This window comes from Oryx dammah, unplaced genomic scaffold (genome assembly GCF_014754425.2).
Source record: "Oryx dammah isolate SB20612 unplaced genomic scaffold, SCBI_Odam_1.1 HiC_scaffold_2, whole genome shotgun sequence".
Classification (NCBI taxonomy): Eukaryota; Metazoa; Chordata; class Mammalia; order Artiodactyla; family Bovidae; genus Oryx; species Oryx dammah.
Window position 1 is genome coordinate 158,245,910 of NW_024070186.1, and position 17,325 is coordinate 158,263,234.

The 17,325-nt window shown below is 57.5% G+C and overlaps 1 protein-coding gene and 1 long non-coding RNA gene across 2 annotated transcripts in view; both read right to left on the bottom strand.

The window, feature by feature from the left end:
• Positions 1-1,957: 1,957 nt before the first annotated feature.
• On the bottom strand, positions 1,958-5,233 carry LOC120882288 (mastin-like). Its single transcript, XM_040266227.1, has 4 exons — positions 5,028-5,233; positions 4,553-4,827; positions 2,241-2,401; positions 1,958-2,155 (listed from the first exon to the last, which is right to left on the bottom strand). The coding sequence occupies exons 1-4, from the start codon at positions 5,231-5,233 to the stop codon at positions 1,958-1,960; spliced, it is 840 nt and encodes a 279-aa protein (XP_040122161.1).
• Positions 5,234-12,624: 7,391 nt separating this feature from the next.
• The window catches only part of LOC120872813, a 15,422-nt gene continuing 10,721 nt past the window's right edge, over positions 12,625-17,325 (bottom strand). The window contains exons 2-3 of the long non-coding RNA XR_005723344.1: positions 15,512-15,517; positions 12,625-12,637 (exon numbers count right to left, since the gene is read on the bottom strand). This is a non-coding gene — a long non-coding RNA (uncharacterized LOC120872813). The remainder of the gene's footprint in view (positions 12,638-15,511; positions 15,518-17,325) is intronic.

Sequence of the window (17,325 nt, forward strand, 5' to 3'; positions counted from 1 at the left end):
GTTGAGCTATTTCAAATCCTCAAAGATGATGCTGTGAAAGTGCTGCACTCAATATGCCAGCAAATTTGGAAAACTCAGCAGTGGCCACAGGACTGGAAAAGGTCAGTTTTCATTCCAATCCCAAAGAAAGGCAATGCCAAAGCATGCTCAAACTACCGCACAATTGCCCTCATCTCACACGCTAGTAAAGTAATGCTCAAAATTCTCCAAGCCAGGCTTCAGCAGTATGTGAACCGTGACCTTCCTGATGTTCAAGCTAGTTTTAGGAAAGGCAGAGGAACCAGAGATCAAATTGCCAACATCTGCTGGATCATGGAAAAGGCAAGAGAGTTCCAGAAAAACATCTATTTCTGCTTTATTGACTATGCCAAAGCCTTTGACTGTGTGGATCACAATAAACTGTGGAAAATGGTGAAAGAGATGGGAATACCAGACCACCTGACCTGCCTCTTGAGAAACCTATATGCAAGTCAGAAAGCAACAGTTAGAACTGGACTTGGAAAAACAGACTGGTTCCAAATAGGAAAAGGAGTACGTCAAGGCTATATACTGTCACCCTGCTTATTTAACTTATACACAGAGTACATCATGAAAAACGCTGGGCTGGAAGGAGCACAAGCTGGAATCAAGATGGCCGGGAGAAATATCAATAACCTCAGATATGCAGATGACACCACCCTTATATGGTGTCACCACTTTCTGAGGAGGAACTAAAAAGCCTCTTGATGAAAGTGAAAGAGGAGAGTGAAAAAGCTGGCTTAAAGCTCAACATTCAGAAAAGTAAGATCATGGCATCTGGTCCCATCACTTCATGGGAAATAGATAGGGAAACAGTGTCAGACTTTACTTTGAGGGGCTCCAAAATCACTGCAGATGGTGATTGCAGCCATGACATTAAAAGACACTTACTCCTTGGAAGGAAAGTTGTGACCAACCTAGACAGCATATTCAAAAGCAGAGACATTAACTTTGCCAACAAAGGTCCGTCTAGTCAAGGCTATGGTTTTTCCTGTGGTCAGGTATGGATGTGAGAGTTGGACTGTGAAGAAGGCTGAGCGCCAAAGAATTGATGCTTTTGAACTGTGATGTTGGAGAACACTCTTGAGAGTCCCTTGGACTGCAAGGAGATCCAACCAGTCCATTCTAAAGGAGATCAGTCCTGGGTGTTCATTGGAAGGAATGATGCTAAAGCTGAAACTCCAATACTTTGACCACCTCATGCGAAGAGTTGACTCACTGGAAAAGACTCTGATGCTGGGAGAGATTGGGGGCAGGAGGAGAAGGGGATGACAGAGGATGAGATGGCTGGATGGTATCACTGACTCGATGGACATGAGTTTGTGTGAACTCCGGGAGTTGGTGATGGACAGGGAGGCCTGGCGTACTACAATTCATGGGGTCGCAAAGAGTCGGACACGACTGAGCAACTGAACTGAACTGAACTGAACACGCTCCAGAGACCCTTCCTGGGGGTGAAAGTCCTGAACCAACATCACGGGAGGCAGTGGGGGTGGGGGTTGGGATGTGATCAGAACAAAGTCACTGCCCTGCACTCACTGGAAAGGGACACACCCGGGGCAAGGTTAGCCCTCCCCCGCAAGCTCCCAGAAAGCTTCCCAGCAAATATCCCAACCCCCAGACGTGGCAACCCAGCCTGGCGCCAGAGTCCAGGGACCCCTCCAGGGTCCCCCGTGCCTCTCCCTCCAGCAAGCACAACGCCGTGATCCCAAACCACAGTCTAGAGCTGGCTCTTCCGAGTTTAATGGGAAGAGGGTGGGCAGCAGGCCAGGGGCCACCGCACTGCCGGGAGACAGCAGCGCACAGGCTTCTCGCTCTCTCTCCCTCCCAGACTGGGGGCCACAGTGTCTTGAGGGCGAGGGGGAGGGGGGTTGGCAGGACAAGGCTGGCCCTGGGGAAGAAGCAGGGTGTTGGCCGGGAGGGTTGGCAGTCAGTCTTCTCATTGTGCAGACCCGTCCCCTGCCCCGTCTAGGGTCTGGGGGGGTGGGACATACTGGTGGATCCAGGACACGTAGCTGGTCACCCGAGTGTACACCCCAGGGAGGTTGCCATGGCCACAGACGTCTCCCCAGCTGACCACGCCCACCTGGACCCAGGTGCCATTCCAGCTGCACACCAGGGGGCTCCCGGAGTCACCCTGCAGGAGAGGCGGCCCTCAGCGCCCTGCAGTGGCCCCTTGTGGGCGAAGAGGGGCGGGAGGACGGGGCGGGCCTGGGTCCCACCTGGCAGGAATCCCGGCCCTCGCTGCCCGCACACAGCATGTCGTCCTTGATGATCTGACGGGCGGCGTCTGCGGAGGTGTTCTGATAGTGCCGGTTACAAACCTCATTCCCCACGATGGGCACCTCCACCTCCTGCAGGTGGTGGGGCGGGCGCAGCGTCCCTGTCGGGGGTCGGGGGCCGGGTGAGGGCAGGCACTCACTCTGCTCCACGCTGGGGCATCAGCTGTGGGCTCCAGGCCCCGGCTGCCAACCCTGACCCTGGGTCCAGACCCAGCCCCCTGGGGCACTGGGGCTCAGCTTCCTCAAGGCCAGTAAACCCACCCAGTGCCAGGATGCAGGGTTCCATAAGCCTAAGGACAGGACGACCCAGGACGGCATTCTCCCGGGAATTCTTTTTCCTTGGAGAAGGGGTGTAGCAAGCACTTGTCCTGACAAAGTGCTCTGAGCCGCATGGGTTCAAGTTTTCACCTTCTGACATCTGAGACCACGGCAGACCCCTGCTTCTCTTTTTCTGTTTGTTTGTTTTAATTATTTTTTATTGGAGAATCGTTAACTTACACTGTTGTATCAGTTTCAGGTGTACAGCAAAGTGATTCGGTCATACACACACATAGATAGTTACACGTATATAAAGAACCTGTTTCAGGTTCTTTTCCCATATAGGTCATTACAGAGTGTTGACTAGAGTTCCCTGTGCTATACAGTAGGTTCTTGTTAGTTATCTATTTTATATATAATAATGGGTTTTGTCCCTCCCCAGCCCTTTCTCTCCTGGCAACCATCGTTTGTTTTCTATATCTGTGACTATTCCTGGTTTGTAAATAGGTTCGTTTGTACAATTTTTTAGTATTCCACATATAAGCAATATCACACGATATCTGTCTTTTTCTGTCCTGACTTCACTCAGTATGACAAGCTCTAGGTCCATCCATGACCCTGCACATGACACTATTTTGTTCCTTTTTATGGCCGAGTAATATTCCATGGTACATGTGTACCACATTTTTATCCACTCATCTGTTGATGTACATCTCGATTGTCTCCATGTCTTGGCTATTGTGAACAGTGCTGCAGTAAATGTCAGGGCACACGTATCTTTCTGAATTTTGACTTTCTTCAGGTCCACGCCCAGGAGTAGGCCCTAGCTTCTCGATGCCAGGTTTGCTCATCTGCAGGAGGACAGCCAAGGTCCACCCCGGTGGTCATGGTGAGGACCCATGAGAACCATGGGAGTAATTGCTGGGACCTGGCAGAGAATAAAGGCCCTGAGTCCCTAGCATCCCATAAATCTGCCCATCTGAGACCCAGGCCTCACGCACATTCAGCTCAAAGGGGAATCCCCTTCAAAAGATCAAACATAGAATTAGTGAGGACCCAGAAATTCCATACCTGATCTAGACCCAGAAAAATTGAAAATAGATGCTCTCATAGGCACTGGAAGCCTCAGGCTCACAGCAGCTTGACTCACAGGAGCCAAAACCTGGCAAACACTCAGGTACCCATCAGCTGGTGAACAGATACACAGAATGTGGTTCATCCATACAGTGGAATATTACTCAGCCGTGAAAAAGGATTGAAGTGCTGAGACTCACTACAATGTGGATGAGCCTTAAAAACATGCTCAGTGAGATGAGCCAGACACAAAAGACCATGCATTGTACGATTCCATTTACAGGAAGCTTCCAGAACAGGCAAATCCCCAGAGACAGAGAGCTGATGGTGGCACCAGAGGCTGGGGGAGGGGAGCCAGTGCTTGAGCAGGATGGAGCCTCTGTGTGGGGGGACGTTCTGGTGACCGATGGTGGTGATGGTTGTGCAGTCATGCGAATGTACTTCATGTACAGTTGAAAGTGGTTAAGATGGCAAACCTTTGTTAGGTATGTGCTGTGCTAAGTCGCTCAGTTGTTTCCGACTCTTTGTGACCCTATGGACTGTAGCCCGCCAGGCTCCTCTGTCCATGGGATTTCCCAGGCAAGAATACTGGAGTGGGTTGCCACTCCCTCCTCCAGGGGATCTTCCCAAGCCAGGGATCGAACCCAGGTCTCCCACATTGCAGGAGGATTCTTTACCGACTGAGCCACCAGGAAGCCCAAGAATACTGGAGTGGGTAGCCGTTCCCTTCTCCAGGGGATCTTCGCAACCCAGGAATCAAACCGGAGTCTCCTGCGTTGCAGGTGGATTCCTTACCAGCTGAGCTACCAGGGAAGCCCTTGTTAGGTATATTTCACCCCACTAAACAAAGAGAGGATTTCTCCACGACAGAGAGAATAAAGCGTCTCTGTGCACGCCCACTGGGTCTCCCAGAACCTTACCTCCGAGTCTGATGTCACCCCAGCCGGTCACCCAGCACATCTTCCTTTCGGGGACCCTCAGTGAGGCAGGTGGGAGGGAGACCACCTGGACGTGAGGGGAGAGGGTCACAGGGGCCTCCAGTCTCAGCAGGGCTATGTCTGCGCCCCCTTTGGCAGACAGGAGGTGGTCGTAATCAGGTTGTGGGATGACCTCAGTCAACTTCATCAGCTGGTCTGGGTCATAGAGCCTCAGCTGCCCGACTTGCACCCTGAAGGCAGAAGCCTGCGGGCTTTCCCTGAGAGAGAGGGGCCGGAAGCCACTCAGAGGCCTGGGCTGGGGCAAGGCCAGGCCCGTCTTGCAGCAGGAACCGGGGTGGCTGCTGGCAGAGCCGTGGCTTTCTGTGCGGCCCAGAGCCCGGCCCCCAGCCCACACCCCACCGTGCCCCCACCCCTGCTCCCCTCCCCAGCCACGGGGGCAGCGGGTGGAGTGACCCACTGTCCAGTGCAGTGGGCCGCGGTGAGCACCCACTGGGGGTGGACAAGGGAGCCCCCACACACGTGCTCCCACCGCTCACGCTCCTTGCTGTGCCTTTGGAGGCTGGCCTGCCATGGCCACCGTCCAGGAGGGGCGTCGTGCACCCCCACCGTGCCATGCTGCTCCCTCCCCAGGATGGGATCTGGGAAGCCGAGGAAGGGCGCCATCAGGGACCCCTGCCTGGCTGCACACACTCAGTCCCTCCCGGGGGTCGACTGACCAGTCCCCTCTTCACTGGTACGGGGGCATCTGGGCGTCCAGGGCAGGGGACAGGGACAGAGAGTCAGGACTCACCCAGGGACACAGGCACGAAGTCCCCCCGGGCCCGGAAGGGTCAGGAAGAGCAGCCACAGCATCTGCGGGGGAGGGCAGGGCGCCCGGTGAGGCACCCAGAGCCAGGACCCCGGGGGGAGGGTGCACAAGCAGGCCGAGTGGGGGCTTCCTCACAGGGGTGCACCTCTCACTCCCCTCCAGCCCCTCTGAGGCCCTTACCCCCCAGGTGGGGGTCCAGGGAGCTGTGAAGCACCTCCTTTCTTGGGCCCGGTGGGGACCGAGCTCGGTGAGTCGACCAAAAGTCATCGAGGAGCTCCTGCCCCTACCCTTGCTGGTAACATCCACACTTTGCTGTGCATGCACGCTGTCCTGTCCGACTCTGTGCGACCCCAGGGACTGCAGCCCACCAGGCTCCTCTGTCCATGGGATTCTCCAGGCAAGAATACTGGAGTGGGTTGCCCTGCCCTCCTCCAGGGGATCTTCGTGACCCCAGGATTGAACCCACGTCTCTTTTGTCTCTTGCACTGGCAGGCAGGATCTTTACCACTAGCGCCACCTGCGAAGCCCGATGTCCAAAACCTCAGCTGCCAACCCACAACCAGGCCGGCGGAAACAGGCCCAGAAGAACGTGAAGAGGATGCAGGTTTGCTGGATGACGTCCTGGAGCACTGGCCCAGGCTGGCGGGATGAGGGGCAGCATTCGCCAGTGATGGGGCCGCTTGAGCCGAGGGGCAGCCCCTGAGGCCCCTGAGCTTGGTGGTGCAGCTGGAGCACGCCACCATCTGCCTGGAGCACAGCTGGCCGCCACCCTCACTGCCACCAGTGGAGGGACACGGCACCCTGTCTGCTCTGAGGCTGGGGTTCTCGGAAGCTGTTGCTGAGACAGTGTGACCCACTGGGCTGTGGAAGGCAGGTGGATGGAGCCAGGCAGGGTGGAGGGTGATGCAGGGCTGAACACCGCCTGCAAGGAGGCTTAGGGCATGCACAGCCCTCATGGGGACAAAATGCCAGCCCTTACACCACCCTAGGTTAGCCAGGGGGCCGACGGGAGTGAGGCAGCCACAAAGGAGCTGCCAGCCCCCCAGACACTGGTCAGCAAGTCTACCCAGAAGGGGGCCGTGGCAGCCCACCCTGTCCAGCACCATCCACTGTGTGGGGGGACGGCAGCTGTAGGACAGGGGAGAGCGAGGCTCAGGGTCCAGCCCACAGCCACTGCGGCCATGAAGGGGACCAGCAGGGCCCCCACTGTCCATTAGACCCCCTTCGGCGATGACCCGCAGACTCACCCCATCCCTGAGGTGTCTGAGCTCCGTCTGGCCACATGGACGTCTGGGCCAAGACTGCAGCCCCGGGCCGTCACAACTGAGGTGGGCCAGGGGTGCGCTCTGCATGTGCCCTGCCCTCCATTGTGACACAACAGCCCTCCTCCTGGCGGTCAGTGTTGCTGTCCTACCAACAGGATGCCCCTCCTTCTTGCCCAGGGGCCTCTGGACACAAAGCCCAGTACAGCCAGGCATCAACCACGACTTTGCTTTCAACACCCTTACAACACTGGGACCCTTTGAGGGGCCGTGACCCTTGACCTTGCAGAGTGCAGACTTGTGGGCTCCGGGAGCACCAGTCCCCACTGAGCGTGACAGTGGGCAAGCCCCGCTCCCCTTGCGCCCTCTCGCACACCGCATGGACCCCACACTCCGCTGGGGAAACCCTGCTCCCCCCATGGCACCCTGCTTCCCTCCAGGGGCCCTGCTCCCCCATGACCCCACTCCCCTCATGAGCCCTGCTCCACCCCACCCCTGTGGGCCCCCACTCCCTCCATGGCCCCTGCACCCTCATTCCACAGTTGGAGACACAGCTCCAGAGAAGGCTTGCAATTCTGCCCGGGTTTCGTCCAGAGGACAGCCCGCCCCATGACGTGCCACTGCCCAGCTGGGCCACTGGCCAGCGGTTCCCAGGTGTGCCCAGCGGGTGCCCCGCCGTGGGCCTCTCTCTGGCCTCCTAAGCTCAGAGTGGGTCTGGGCGCTGACACCATGGGACAGGATTGACACCCGAGCTCTCGGATAGTGGTGCCAGCCGAGTTCCTGCAAAATCACAGGTGGACATGCCTCCATCACCACAGGAACAAACCCCTGGCCCTTCCAGGAGCAGAAGCGCTGACATGGGCCTCTGTCCACAGGGCCAGTTGCTCCCTGGCTGGCAGAATTGTGCCATCGGGGCGGGCGCTGGTGTCCGTTGCTGGGAGGCTAAATCAGCCCTGTTGAGAATGCCCCCCACCGTGACCACTTTTCCACCAGCTGCCTGGCCGGCTGGGCAGCAACCAATGCGCTTCGCTCCCAACGGGAAGAACGGCAGGGTGCCGCCGCCCGCTGCTACTTTGAAGTCAGTGTTGCCCACCCCCCAGCTTGGGACCCCTAAGTATTCGACTCGTACCCCACTGTCCCTCCAGATCAGACTGGAGCTGGGTGGTCCCTCGATCCAGTGGTGGGTCTCCTTGTAAGAAGAGGTGAGCGCGCTGGGAGACACACAGAGGAGACAGCCGTGGAGGTGACAGAGGCAGAGACAGGAGGACGTGGCCACCACCAAGGATGCAGGCGACCCTGGATGCTGGGCGGTTCTCCGGAGCCCCCAGGACACCCTGAGCTGGACTCCCGGCCTGCAGCCGCGAGGATGCCTTCCGTTGCTGTAAGCCCCCACCTTCCCTACCTTTGGCAGTCCACCAGGAAGAGCCCACCCAGCCGCTGCTTGGCCACAACCTCAGGCAGCGACACCCAGAGCCGGCTCTCCTGGGTTCAATGAGCTGCACAGAGAGGAGGCAGGGGAGGCCGTGACGCTGGCCCCACCTGAGGGCATGGTCCAGCTGCCCCCTGAGCTGAGGACAGGGGCCGGGCAGGAGGTCTCAGAGCAGGGGGTGGCGGAGGACGCAGCTGAGTGAAGAGTGGGCGTCGGTGAAGGAGCAGTGAGGGCCCCCTCCTCAAACACCCGGGGGGGGTCCGACATTGGCCCATGCCGCCAGCACCCCGGCTCCCGCCCGGGGCTGAGGGGCTGAGGAGCCGCAGTGGCGGCTGTGGCACAGGCAGGAGGTCACTCCAGGAAAGCTGGGGTCACAGCAGTGCCCTACAACTCGCCACCCCGGCTGGAACCAGGCTCCCCTCCAGTCACAGCACTGCACTTGGCGAGCTCAGGTCTCCAGGGACCCATCACTCCCTGTGGCGTCGGAGTAACCAGCATCCTTCCTGTTCCTCCGGGGGGCCCAGAACCTCAGGAGATGTTCAGGTCTCCACAGAGAACAATCCAAATCCCAAGAGGCCAGGGTGCCATCCCGGGGAGAGAGTCTGCACACAGGAGGGGAGGGGTCCTACAGGCCCTGGGTGCAAGCTCTGGGTGAGCGAGGGGCCCCCTCCCGACCCCCACTGCCCATCCACCCATGGGGGTGGGTGTGGGTGTGGAGCTGGTCCCAGAGCCCAGCTGACAGGGACACATCACAGAGGTGAAAGCCAGGAGCCCCGGGCCCCCAGGGCCGAACCTGAGCCTGGGCCCTGCCTTCCCGACCGCCCCCCCAAGCCCAGATCAGGTGAAACGGGCTGGAGCGGAGCCGGGGAGAGGGGGCCGCCACCACTTCCGAAAAGAACCCCGAGGGAGAACACTGTGGGCAAAGACAGGGTCTGAACGCGGCCATCGGATCTGCCAGAACCAGAAGCAAGAAGTTTGAGGTTCATGGAGGACAAGCCTCCTGACTATTACTGGCAGATAATGTGATTTTCTTCCCGGAAAAGCCAAAAGCTTCAACTGAAGAGGTTTTTAAATTAAGTTTCTTAAAGTGTCGAGATGGAAGATAAATATTTTAAACACAAATAAGTAGAGAAAGAAAGAAAGTCGTCCCTGCCTCCCAGGGATAACTGCGGGAGGGGCCAGGCTAGAGCCGCATCGGCGCCCCCACCCCTTCTAATAGCTGCACAAGGAATGTTTGCAGGTCTGTGATGACTGCAAAACTCTCCTGAGAAAGGGAACAAAATGCCATTCAAGGTGAAGTGAAGTCTCTCAGTAGTGTGAGACTCTTTGCGACCCCATGGACTGTAGCCTATCAGGCTCCTCCGTCCATGGGATTTTCCAGGCAAGAGTGCTGGAGTGGATTGCCATTTCCTTCTCCAGGGGATCTTCCCAACCCAGGAATCGAACCCAGGTCTCCCACATTGCAGGCAGACGCTTTACCGTCTGAGCCAGCAGGGAAGGGCTGTCATCAAACATCAACCCTTCAAACCCCACCATGACGTGAACTGCAGGCAAATCTGCTCGTTTTCCTTAGGGTGTCTGGAGGAAAATTCAGGGGAGGGCGGCCATGGCGCAGAGCAGGGGGCAGCGAGCACGTAGTGTTGTCGCGATGCAGACGGGGCTCCAAACTCACAGCGGAGGGCCCGCCGGCTTTCAGCGTTCACTCCCTAAACCCCGGCCACAGAGAGGCCAAGCAGCCACAAGTAACTAGCATCAACTCAGAGGCGAAGAAAGAGGCCACAGTGTCGTGTCCACGTCTGATGGGCAAGCGTTTGGACACCGGAAGGAGGAGACAGAGAGAGGGGGCAGCAACGGGCAGAGGGCACATGGGCACATGGGCAGAGGGCAAAGGGCAGATGGACAGACGGCAGATGGGCAGAGGGCAGATGGGCTGACTCACGGGGCTGCTGGAGTGCAAGTGCACAGACAAACCTGCAACATTCTTCGCCATTACAAGTGTTCACAAGAACCATGCATGCAGAGGTGGAACTTCATAACCTAAATCTCTCTTCCCCTCTTGAGGCCCTCCTCTTCCCTCCTGCTGGCCTGGGCACCACTGTGGGGCCACAAGGAGTAACGGCAGGCCCATCATTTAAAGCATCTTCAGTTCAGTGCAGTTCAGTCGCTCAGTCGTGTCTGACTCTGCGACCCCATGGACTGCAGCACGCCAGGCCTCCCTGTCCATCACCAAATCCCGGAACTTACTCAAACTCATGTCCATCGAGTCAGTGATGCCATCCAACCATCTCATCCTCTGTTGTCCCCTTCTCCTCCTGCCTTCAATCCTTGCCATCATCAGGGTGTTTTCAAATGAGTCAGTTCTTCGCATCAGGTGGCCAAAGTATTGGAGTTTCAGCTTCATCATCAATCCGTTGGATGAATATTCAGGACTGATTTCCTTTAGGCTTGACTGGTTTGATCTCCTTGCAATTCAAGGGATTCTCAAGAGTCTTCTCCAACACCACAGTTCAAAAGCATCAATTCTTTGGCACTCAGCCCAATTCTCACATCCATACATGACCATTGGAAAAACCATAGCTTTGACTAGATGGACCTTTGTCGGCAAAGTAATGTCTCTGCTTTTTAATACGCTGTCTAGGTTGGTCACAGCTTTTCTTCCAAGGAACAAGCATCTTTTAATTTCATGGCTGCAGTCACCATCTGCAGTGATTTTGGAGCCCAGAAAAATAAAGTCTGCCACTGTTTCCACTATTTCTCCACGTATTTGCCATGAAGTGATGGGACTGGATGAAATGATCTTAGTTTTTTGAATGTTGAGCTTTAAGCCAGCTTTTTCACTCTCCTCTTCCACTTTCATCAAGAGACTCTTTAGTTCTTCACTTTCTGCCATAAGGGTGGTGTCATCTGCATATCTGAAGTTATTGATACTTCTCCCGGCAATCTTGATTTCAGCTCATGCTTCATCCAGTCCAGCATTTTGCATGATGTACTCTATATATAAGTTAAATAAGCAGGGTGACAATAGACTGCCTTGACATACTCCTTTCCCAATTTGGAACCAGTCCATTGTTCCATCTCCGGTTCTTAACTGTTGCTTCTTGACCTGCACACAGATTTTTCCGGAGGCAGGTCAGATGGTCTGGTATTCCCATCTCTTGAAGAATTTTCCAGTTTGTTGTGATCCACACAGTCAAAGTCTTTAGCATAGTCAATGAAGCAGATGTTTTTCTGGAATTCTGTTGCTTTTTCAATGATCCAACAGATGTTGGCAATTTGATCTCTGGTTCCCCTGCCTTTTCTAAACCCAACTTGAACATCTGGAAGTTCACGGTTCACGTACTGTTGAAGCCTCTGGACAATTGGCAGCGATGGTCATTGGGTGGTGGTCAGGGCCTCATGATCTCCACGGAAGCTTGTCTCCTTGTCCCCCCACCGTGACCCACCTGCTAGCATCACTCTGGGCTCAGGGCCCAGCGCCCTGGGAGGGGTCCCCACAGCTCAGTGTTGAGCCCAGCCCCTGTCCTGCCATTTCCCCCAGAGCACCAGGCATCCCGGGAGTCCTTAGGGGCAGGGCATGTCTCCAATTTGTCTCTGGCGCCCTGAGGCCATGGTGGGCAGGGGCAGGGGATGGAGTGGACACAGCTTGCAACCCTCAGACGCCAACAGAAAAGCTCCCAGGGGAGGGCACCTTGGCAGCCACCAAGGAGAGGCAAGGAGCAAAGACCTCTGTTTCTGGGGTCCGAACCCTCCTCCATCTCTGCTCCACGTTTTGTCTTTAAATTTGTTCGAAAGTTTAACTAAGATCCAGATTAAAAACAAAAACCATAGCACTGTATAGGAACAGAAAGCACCGTCACATGTCATAAACAGAACTGCAACACAAACTCTCCTGCTCACACACCCTCCCTGCAAGGCTGAGGCCCATCGGGACCCAGAACCTTGGTGGGGGCGCTGACCAGGTCCTGCCTGGTGGCCTCACCCCTAAGGGCCCAGCTACACCTGGGCGGTCTCCCCTCTGTCCCCCCTCATCGCGTTCCTCTGCTGTGAGTCACTGGCCTCTGGTCCGCCTTGGACAACCAGCTCTTCAGGTTTGGCTGTCTGTCTCATTGGTTTGGTGCGTGTGCTCTGCCCAGGTGCCCACGGACCTCCACGCATGCTCCGGCCTGGCCCATGTGTGCTGGCGACCTGCTGTCCTAACCCGTCTGGATTGAGAGGGTTACCAGAAGGCGAGATTTCAGGACATTATTAACATTTGCACCGTCATTATTGTAAAGCACGCAGAAACCACGAATGTGCTGTTGTAACCATTTAAAGTGAAGGATTCAGTGGCATTTAGTACACTCACAGTGTTATTTAACTCCCACCTCTTTCTGATTCCAGAACATTTCCAAGGCACGAAAGGAAACCCATCCCCGTGAAGGCACAGCTCCCCATTCCTCCCCGCACCACCGCCCCCCACCCCGGTGGCCACCCATCCACTTCCCATCTGCCTGTGGATTTCCTCATTCTGAACACCTTGTACAGAGGGGGAGACAAGCTCCGTGGTCTTCAGTGTCTGGCTTCCTTTGCTGGCTCAGCACGTTGCCGGGTGCATCCACGTGGTGTGGGGTGTGGGCCGGATGCCATGCCCTGTCTGGATGGAAGGGTCTGCTGACCCATCTTCCCCTGAGGAGCCTGTGGGGTGCTCCTGCCTGCCGTGAACAGGGATGCTGTGAACACACGTGGACACGTCTCAGTGTGAATGCCTGGTTTCAGTTCCTCTGCATGTTCGCCTAAGGGCGGGGGCGGGGCGCTGTGTCACATAGCAAGGAGCTTTCCATGTTAAACCCAACCTGCAGGGGTGGGCCGCCCACTTATCACCTGACTTTACAGCCTCCCTCACCCTGCTGCTCTGGCTCCTTGACAAGTGGCCTCCACCATCCGGCTCCATGTCCACTCCTCCACAGGCTCCTCTGCTCGAGCCCCACAAGCCCTGCCAGGCGGAGAGCTGCGGGCAAGGCCCAGGCTGTGAGCCTGGCAGAGGCTCTGGATATGGGTGGTGGGCCACACGGGGAAGGAGGCGGGCTGCCCCCCTGCCCCAGGGCTCTGGCACTGCCCCTCTGAGACTGTCCCCCTGGTCGAGGACAGGCTTCCAGGGACAGAGCAGTTTCAGGGACACATACATGGTCCTGAGTGCCACTGGGGCCTGGAGTCCTCCAGGGTGTGGAGTCTGAGCTCCAGGAAGCTGGGAGGGACGTGTCACAGTGGCCTCGGAGCACGCTGGTATTGGCTCTAGGCTCATCGCTCAGAGGGGGGACAGAGAACATCTGCCCACAGATAGTTCCCGGGCTCAAGGAGCCTGCAGTAAAAACACACCAAATTAGAGGATGAAGGAGACATGCCAGCTGCTTATAGAATCCCTCAGTTTAAAGCCAAGAGAAAGGCTTGCCTTTGAGCCGCTGTGGCTACTTCAACACCTCTCCATGTCCTGGTATCCTTGTTCCCTCCCATCCCCACCCCACTTTAACAAGAAAGGACAGGTGAGGCCAGAATCTGGGCAGGTTAGGGTCAGGTAAGGCCATCAGGCTTCAAACTCAGAGCGCGGTTCAGTTTGCACTGTTATTTAAGTGCAAGACACAGGGACACCCCCTATCCAGCTGTGTAGGAAGCCTCCTTTCAGCAGCTGCTAAGTGCAAACACTGCTGGTCTAGTCTGGACGGGCAATGCGGCGGGCCGGGGTCGAGCCTGCCTTACCTGCCGCCGAGCTGGGGCGGCGGCGGCGCTTTGCTGCCACCTGGCGGCCAAGCTCAGGGCGAGGCGCCGCGGTCTCATTGCCGCCCGCCGAGCCAGGTGAGCGGCCGCCGGTCTCCCGGTTCTTCCGCCTGGCACCCTGAAAGCTCCTCCTCCAAGCTGGGCGCAGGTTGCCGGGGAGCGCCCCCGAATCGAGGGCTGTAGATCTTGCGGGGTCGGCCTTCTGGCGCTGGGAGAGGACCGGGAGGGGGCTGGGGCTTAGAGCAGGCAGGAGGGGACGCAGGAGGGGAAGGCCTGGCTGCGGTGCTGGGGGAGGGGAGGGAAGGGGCGCAGGGGTGCAGCAGCGGCCCGGGCCTCAGCCTTTCCCTTGAAGTAGACCTGGCTGAGTGCGGGGAGGGGAGGGCCGAGTGCAGGGGACTCGACTTGGCCAGCGGCTCTGGGGTCCTCAGAATGCCTACTGAGATGTCGGGGGCTGAGTCTGATAGGGTGCTAGGGGGAGACGCGGAATCACGGCTCACGCAGAGGGGAGGGCTCTGGAAACGTTCGCAGGCGTCCCCACCTGCAGGGCGTGGGAGCCTGGACCCTCCAGGGTGTGCCCAGCTCACCCCTGAGCACCCTTTCTCTCATTGTCTTGTAGTAGTAAACATGTTCTCCCATCTTAAGATAAAATAAAAACCAACCAATCCTTTCTTAGCCCCGGGCTCAATGACAAGGCAGAGAGTGAATGAACCTATGACCAGGTAGGAAGGCACCCCCACCCCACGTCCTCAGTCTGTTTCATGGGGGTTGGGAGCCAGGCTCTGTTGGGACCACGTTCTTTCTGCACTGAGAGGAACGTCCAGCTGCCCCAGGTGACGTTATCCTCCACTCGTAGAAAGGCTTGTGACAATCAAATATTTCTCACCCTGGTGGCTCAGCTCTCTGCAGGACACGTGGGAGCATAAATAAAGACCCACCCTTTCCCAGTCGGTGGGCACCCACCCTATGCCTCCTCGGCACGCTTTGCAACCCACAGATACCCCCAGAGTGGGAAGTCCAGAAGTTTCGTTCTCTGAGGATGGCTCCCAAGCTCAGGGAGACAGATGCAGTCCTTGCAAGCCCTGGACCTTCCCATCTTCCAGATTTTTCCATGGCAGTTGAACCAAAAACGTTTTATGTAACCACCATCTCACACAAGGCTTCTCCATATTCCAGCCAACACTCTTTAATTTGCATTTCTTTAGCGACTAGTGGTGCTGAGCATCTTTTCACATGCTCATTGGCCATTTGTATGTCTTCTTTGGAGAAAAGTCTTTTCAGACCCTGTGCTTGTTTTTGAACTGGGTTTGTTCTGTTGATGTTGAATTGTAGGCACTCTATATATTCTAAATGCTAACCCCTTATCAGATATGTAATCTGTGTTTTCTCCTATTTTGTGGGTCACCATTTCATCCTGGTAATAATGTCCTCTGATGCACAATCTTGACGTTTGATTCATTTATTTTTTCCTTTTTAGCTGCCTCTGCTTTTGGTGTCACATCCAAGAAATGATTGCCAAATCCAGTGTCATGAAGATTTTTCCGTTTTCTTCTAAGGGTTTTATAGTTTGAGCTCTTCTGTTTAGGTCTCTGAGTTGGTTCTGTATGTGGTGTGAGGTAGGGGTCCAATTTCATTCTGTTGCTTGCGGATTTTCTTCCTTTCTAACTCAGCCCCTGGAGCAGCAGCCCCTGCACACAGACCTCCCACGGCCTGACCCTCAACAGCCACCTGAGGGAGCTAGCGGTGCCACCCCTACTCTAGGCAGCTGCCAATCACACCTACTACCTCTTCCCCCTACAGTGGGCACACGGCCAGGCACAGTCCGCCAGGACCCTCCCCCAGCCATGGCCACCACTTTTCACCAGCAAATGTTACTGGACTGGGGGACTTCCCCGTGCAGCCCTGTGCAAACCTCCCCGGTACCCTCACAAAGAAGATGGTGCTGGCACTGAGCCCATGCTCCTGAGTTCTTAAAAGTGTAGCTCAGTGGTCAAGTGCTACATGGCAGGCCCAAGTGGGACACTTGTTAAAACGCAAACTTCTACTCAGAGCCAGCGAACCAAGGCTGGGGACCCAGAGAACAGACGTCTCAGATAAGCCCCTGATCCTGGCATCTGCCCCCGGTGAATAGACAGGGGAGGCAGTGTCCCAGAACAGGCCCATGCTGGGTCACTGTGGGGACACAGAAGCCGGCAGCCCCTTTGGACTTCAGAGCCTCAGAGAGACCTGGAATGCTCACCTGCTGCTCAAGGGGTCTGGGCCCTCTGGTCTTCATTACCCGGGACCCCAGGCACTATAACCAGGCCCTCTGGGCCACGGCTGACCCAGAGGTACCCTAGGCAGACTACCTCCCCAGCCCAGCGGAGCTACCAGCCCCAGGAGACGCCCCCACCCCAACCCCACGCCCAGCCCGGGGCCTTCTCAGGTCTAGTGACCATCCTCACTGTAACAGACGGGCTGGGAGCGCTGAACACCTGCTGAGAGCTCTGGCCCAGACGTGGGCCTTGGGACACTAGCCTTACGGGGGCGGGGCGGTCTGCCCTGGAGGCCAATAGTCTCAGTACAGTGCCAAATAGGGGGCAGCCGGGGGTGAGGGTGGGGAGGATGGAAGGAAACGGAGGAAGGAGGAAACCCAGGGCGAAGGAGTGAATGAATGCAAGCCGGGGGGCGGGGCGGGGGCGGTCACCTCCCGCCACTTGACCTCAAAGACCCCCACGGGCGGAGGGGCTGACCTTGGAACGCTCCCTCTTTCCCACTCTGGGCCAGGGGACGGGGGTCGGGGGCCGCTCGACGGGGAGGCGCCCAGCGTGGCCAGGAAGGACAGGCGTTCGCGCATGGGTTCGAGGCGGACCTGAGACCCCGGCCGCAGGGGCCCAGCCCTACCCCTGCTCCTCCCCCACCCGCCCGGACCACTCGGCGCCCCTCCCCCCAGGCCAGCCCCTGGGTTAGGGAGCGTCTGCACTTCTCCTCCCGTCGGTCGGGGCCGCACTTGGTCTTGTGTACGGGGCCTGCTCATTGGGCACATTAGACGGATGCCCCGCCCAGGGCCCCGAGTTGGCCAATCGCAAGGGGTTTCACAGCATGCCGTAGGCGAGGGATTGTCACCGTGCTGCGACGCTTGGGGGATCCCTAGGCCTCAGTGGTCGTTGCTCCTCCGCCCCGGGCCCTAGCCTCGAGGAGACCTCCGGGACCGCTGCCCGAGGAGGTTCCCGCGGGGCATCCGGAGAGCCCGGGGAGATCTCGGCCGCCCTGCTTCCCCGCCGCTAGCCGGCCGGTCCTCGCGAGGAACAGTGCCCCGCGAAGGGGAGTTTGCAGACGCTCCCTCACAACCGGGACGCGGCCCCTTTAAGGACGCAGGTGTCCATGGCGCCGCCTGACTGGAAAGCCGCCTCCGGGCCGGGCTCCCGAGCGGGACCCGGGGCGCGGGCGCGTGGCGGCGGGACACGGGCAGCGGGCGGCGCTCGGCGGTGCGGGCGGCGCGGGGCTGGCGGTGGCGGCGGGGGGGGGG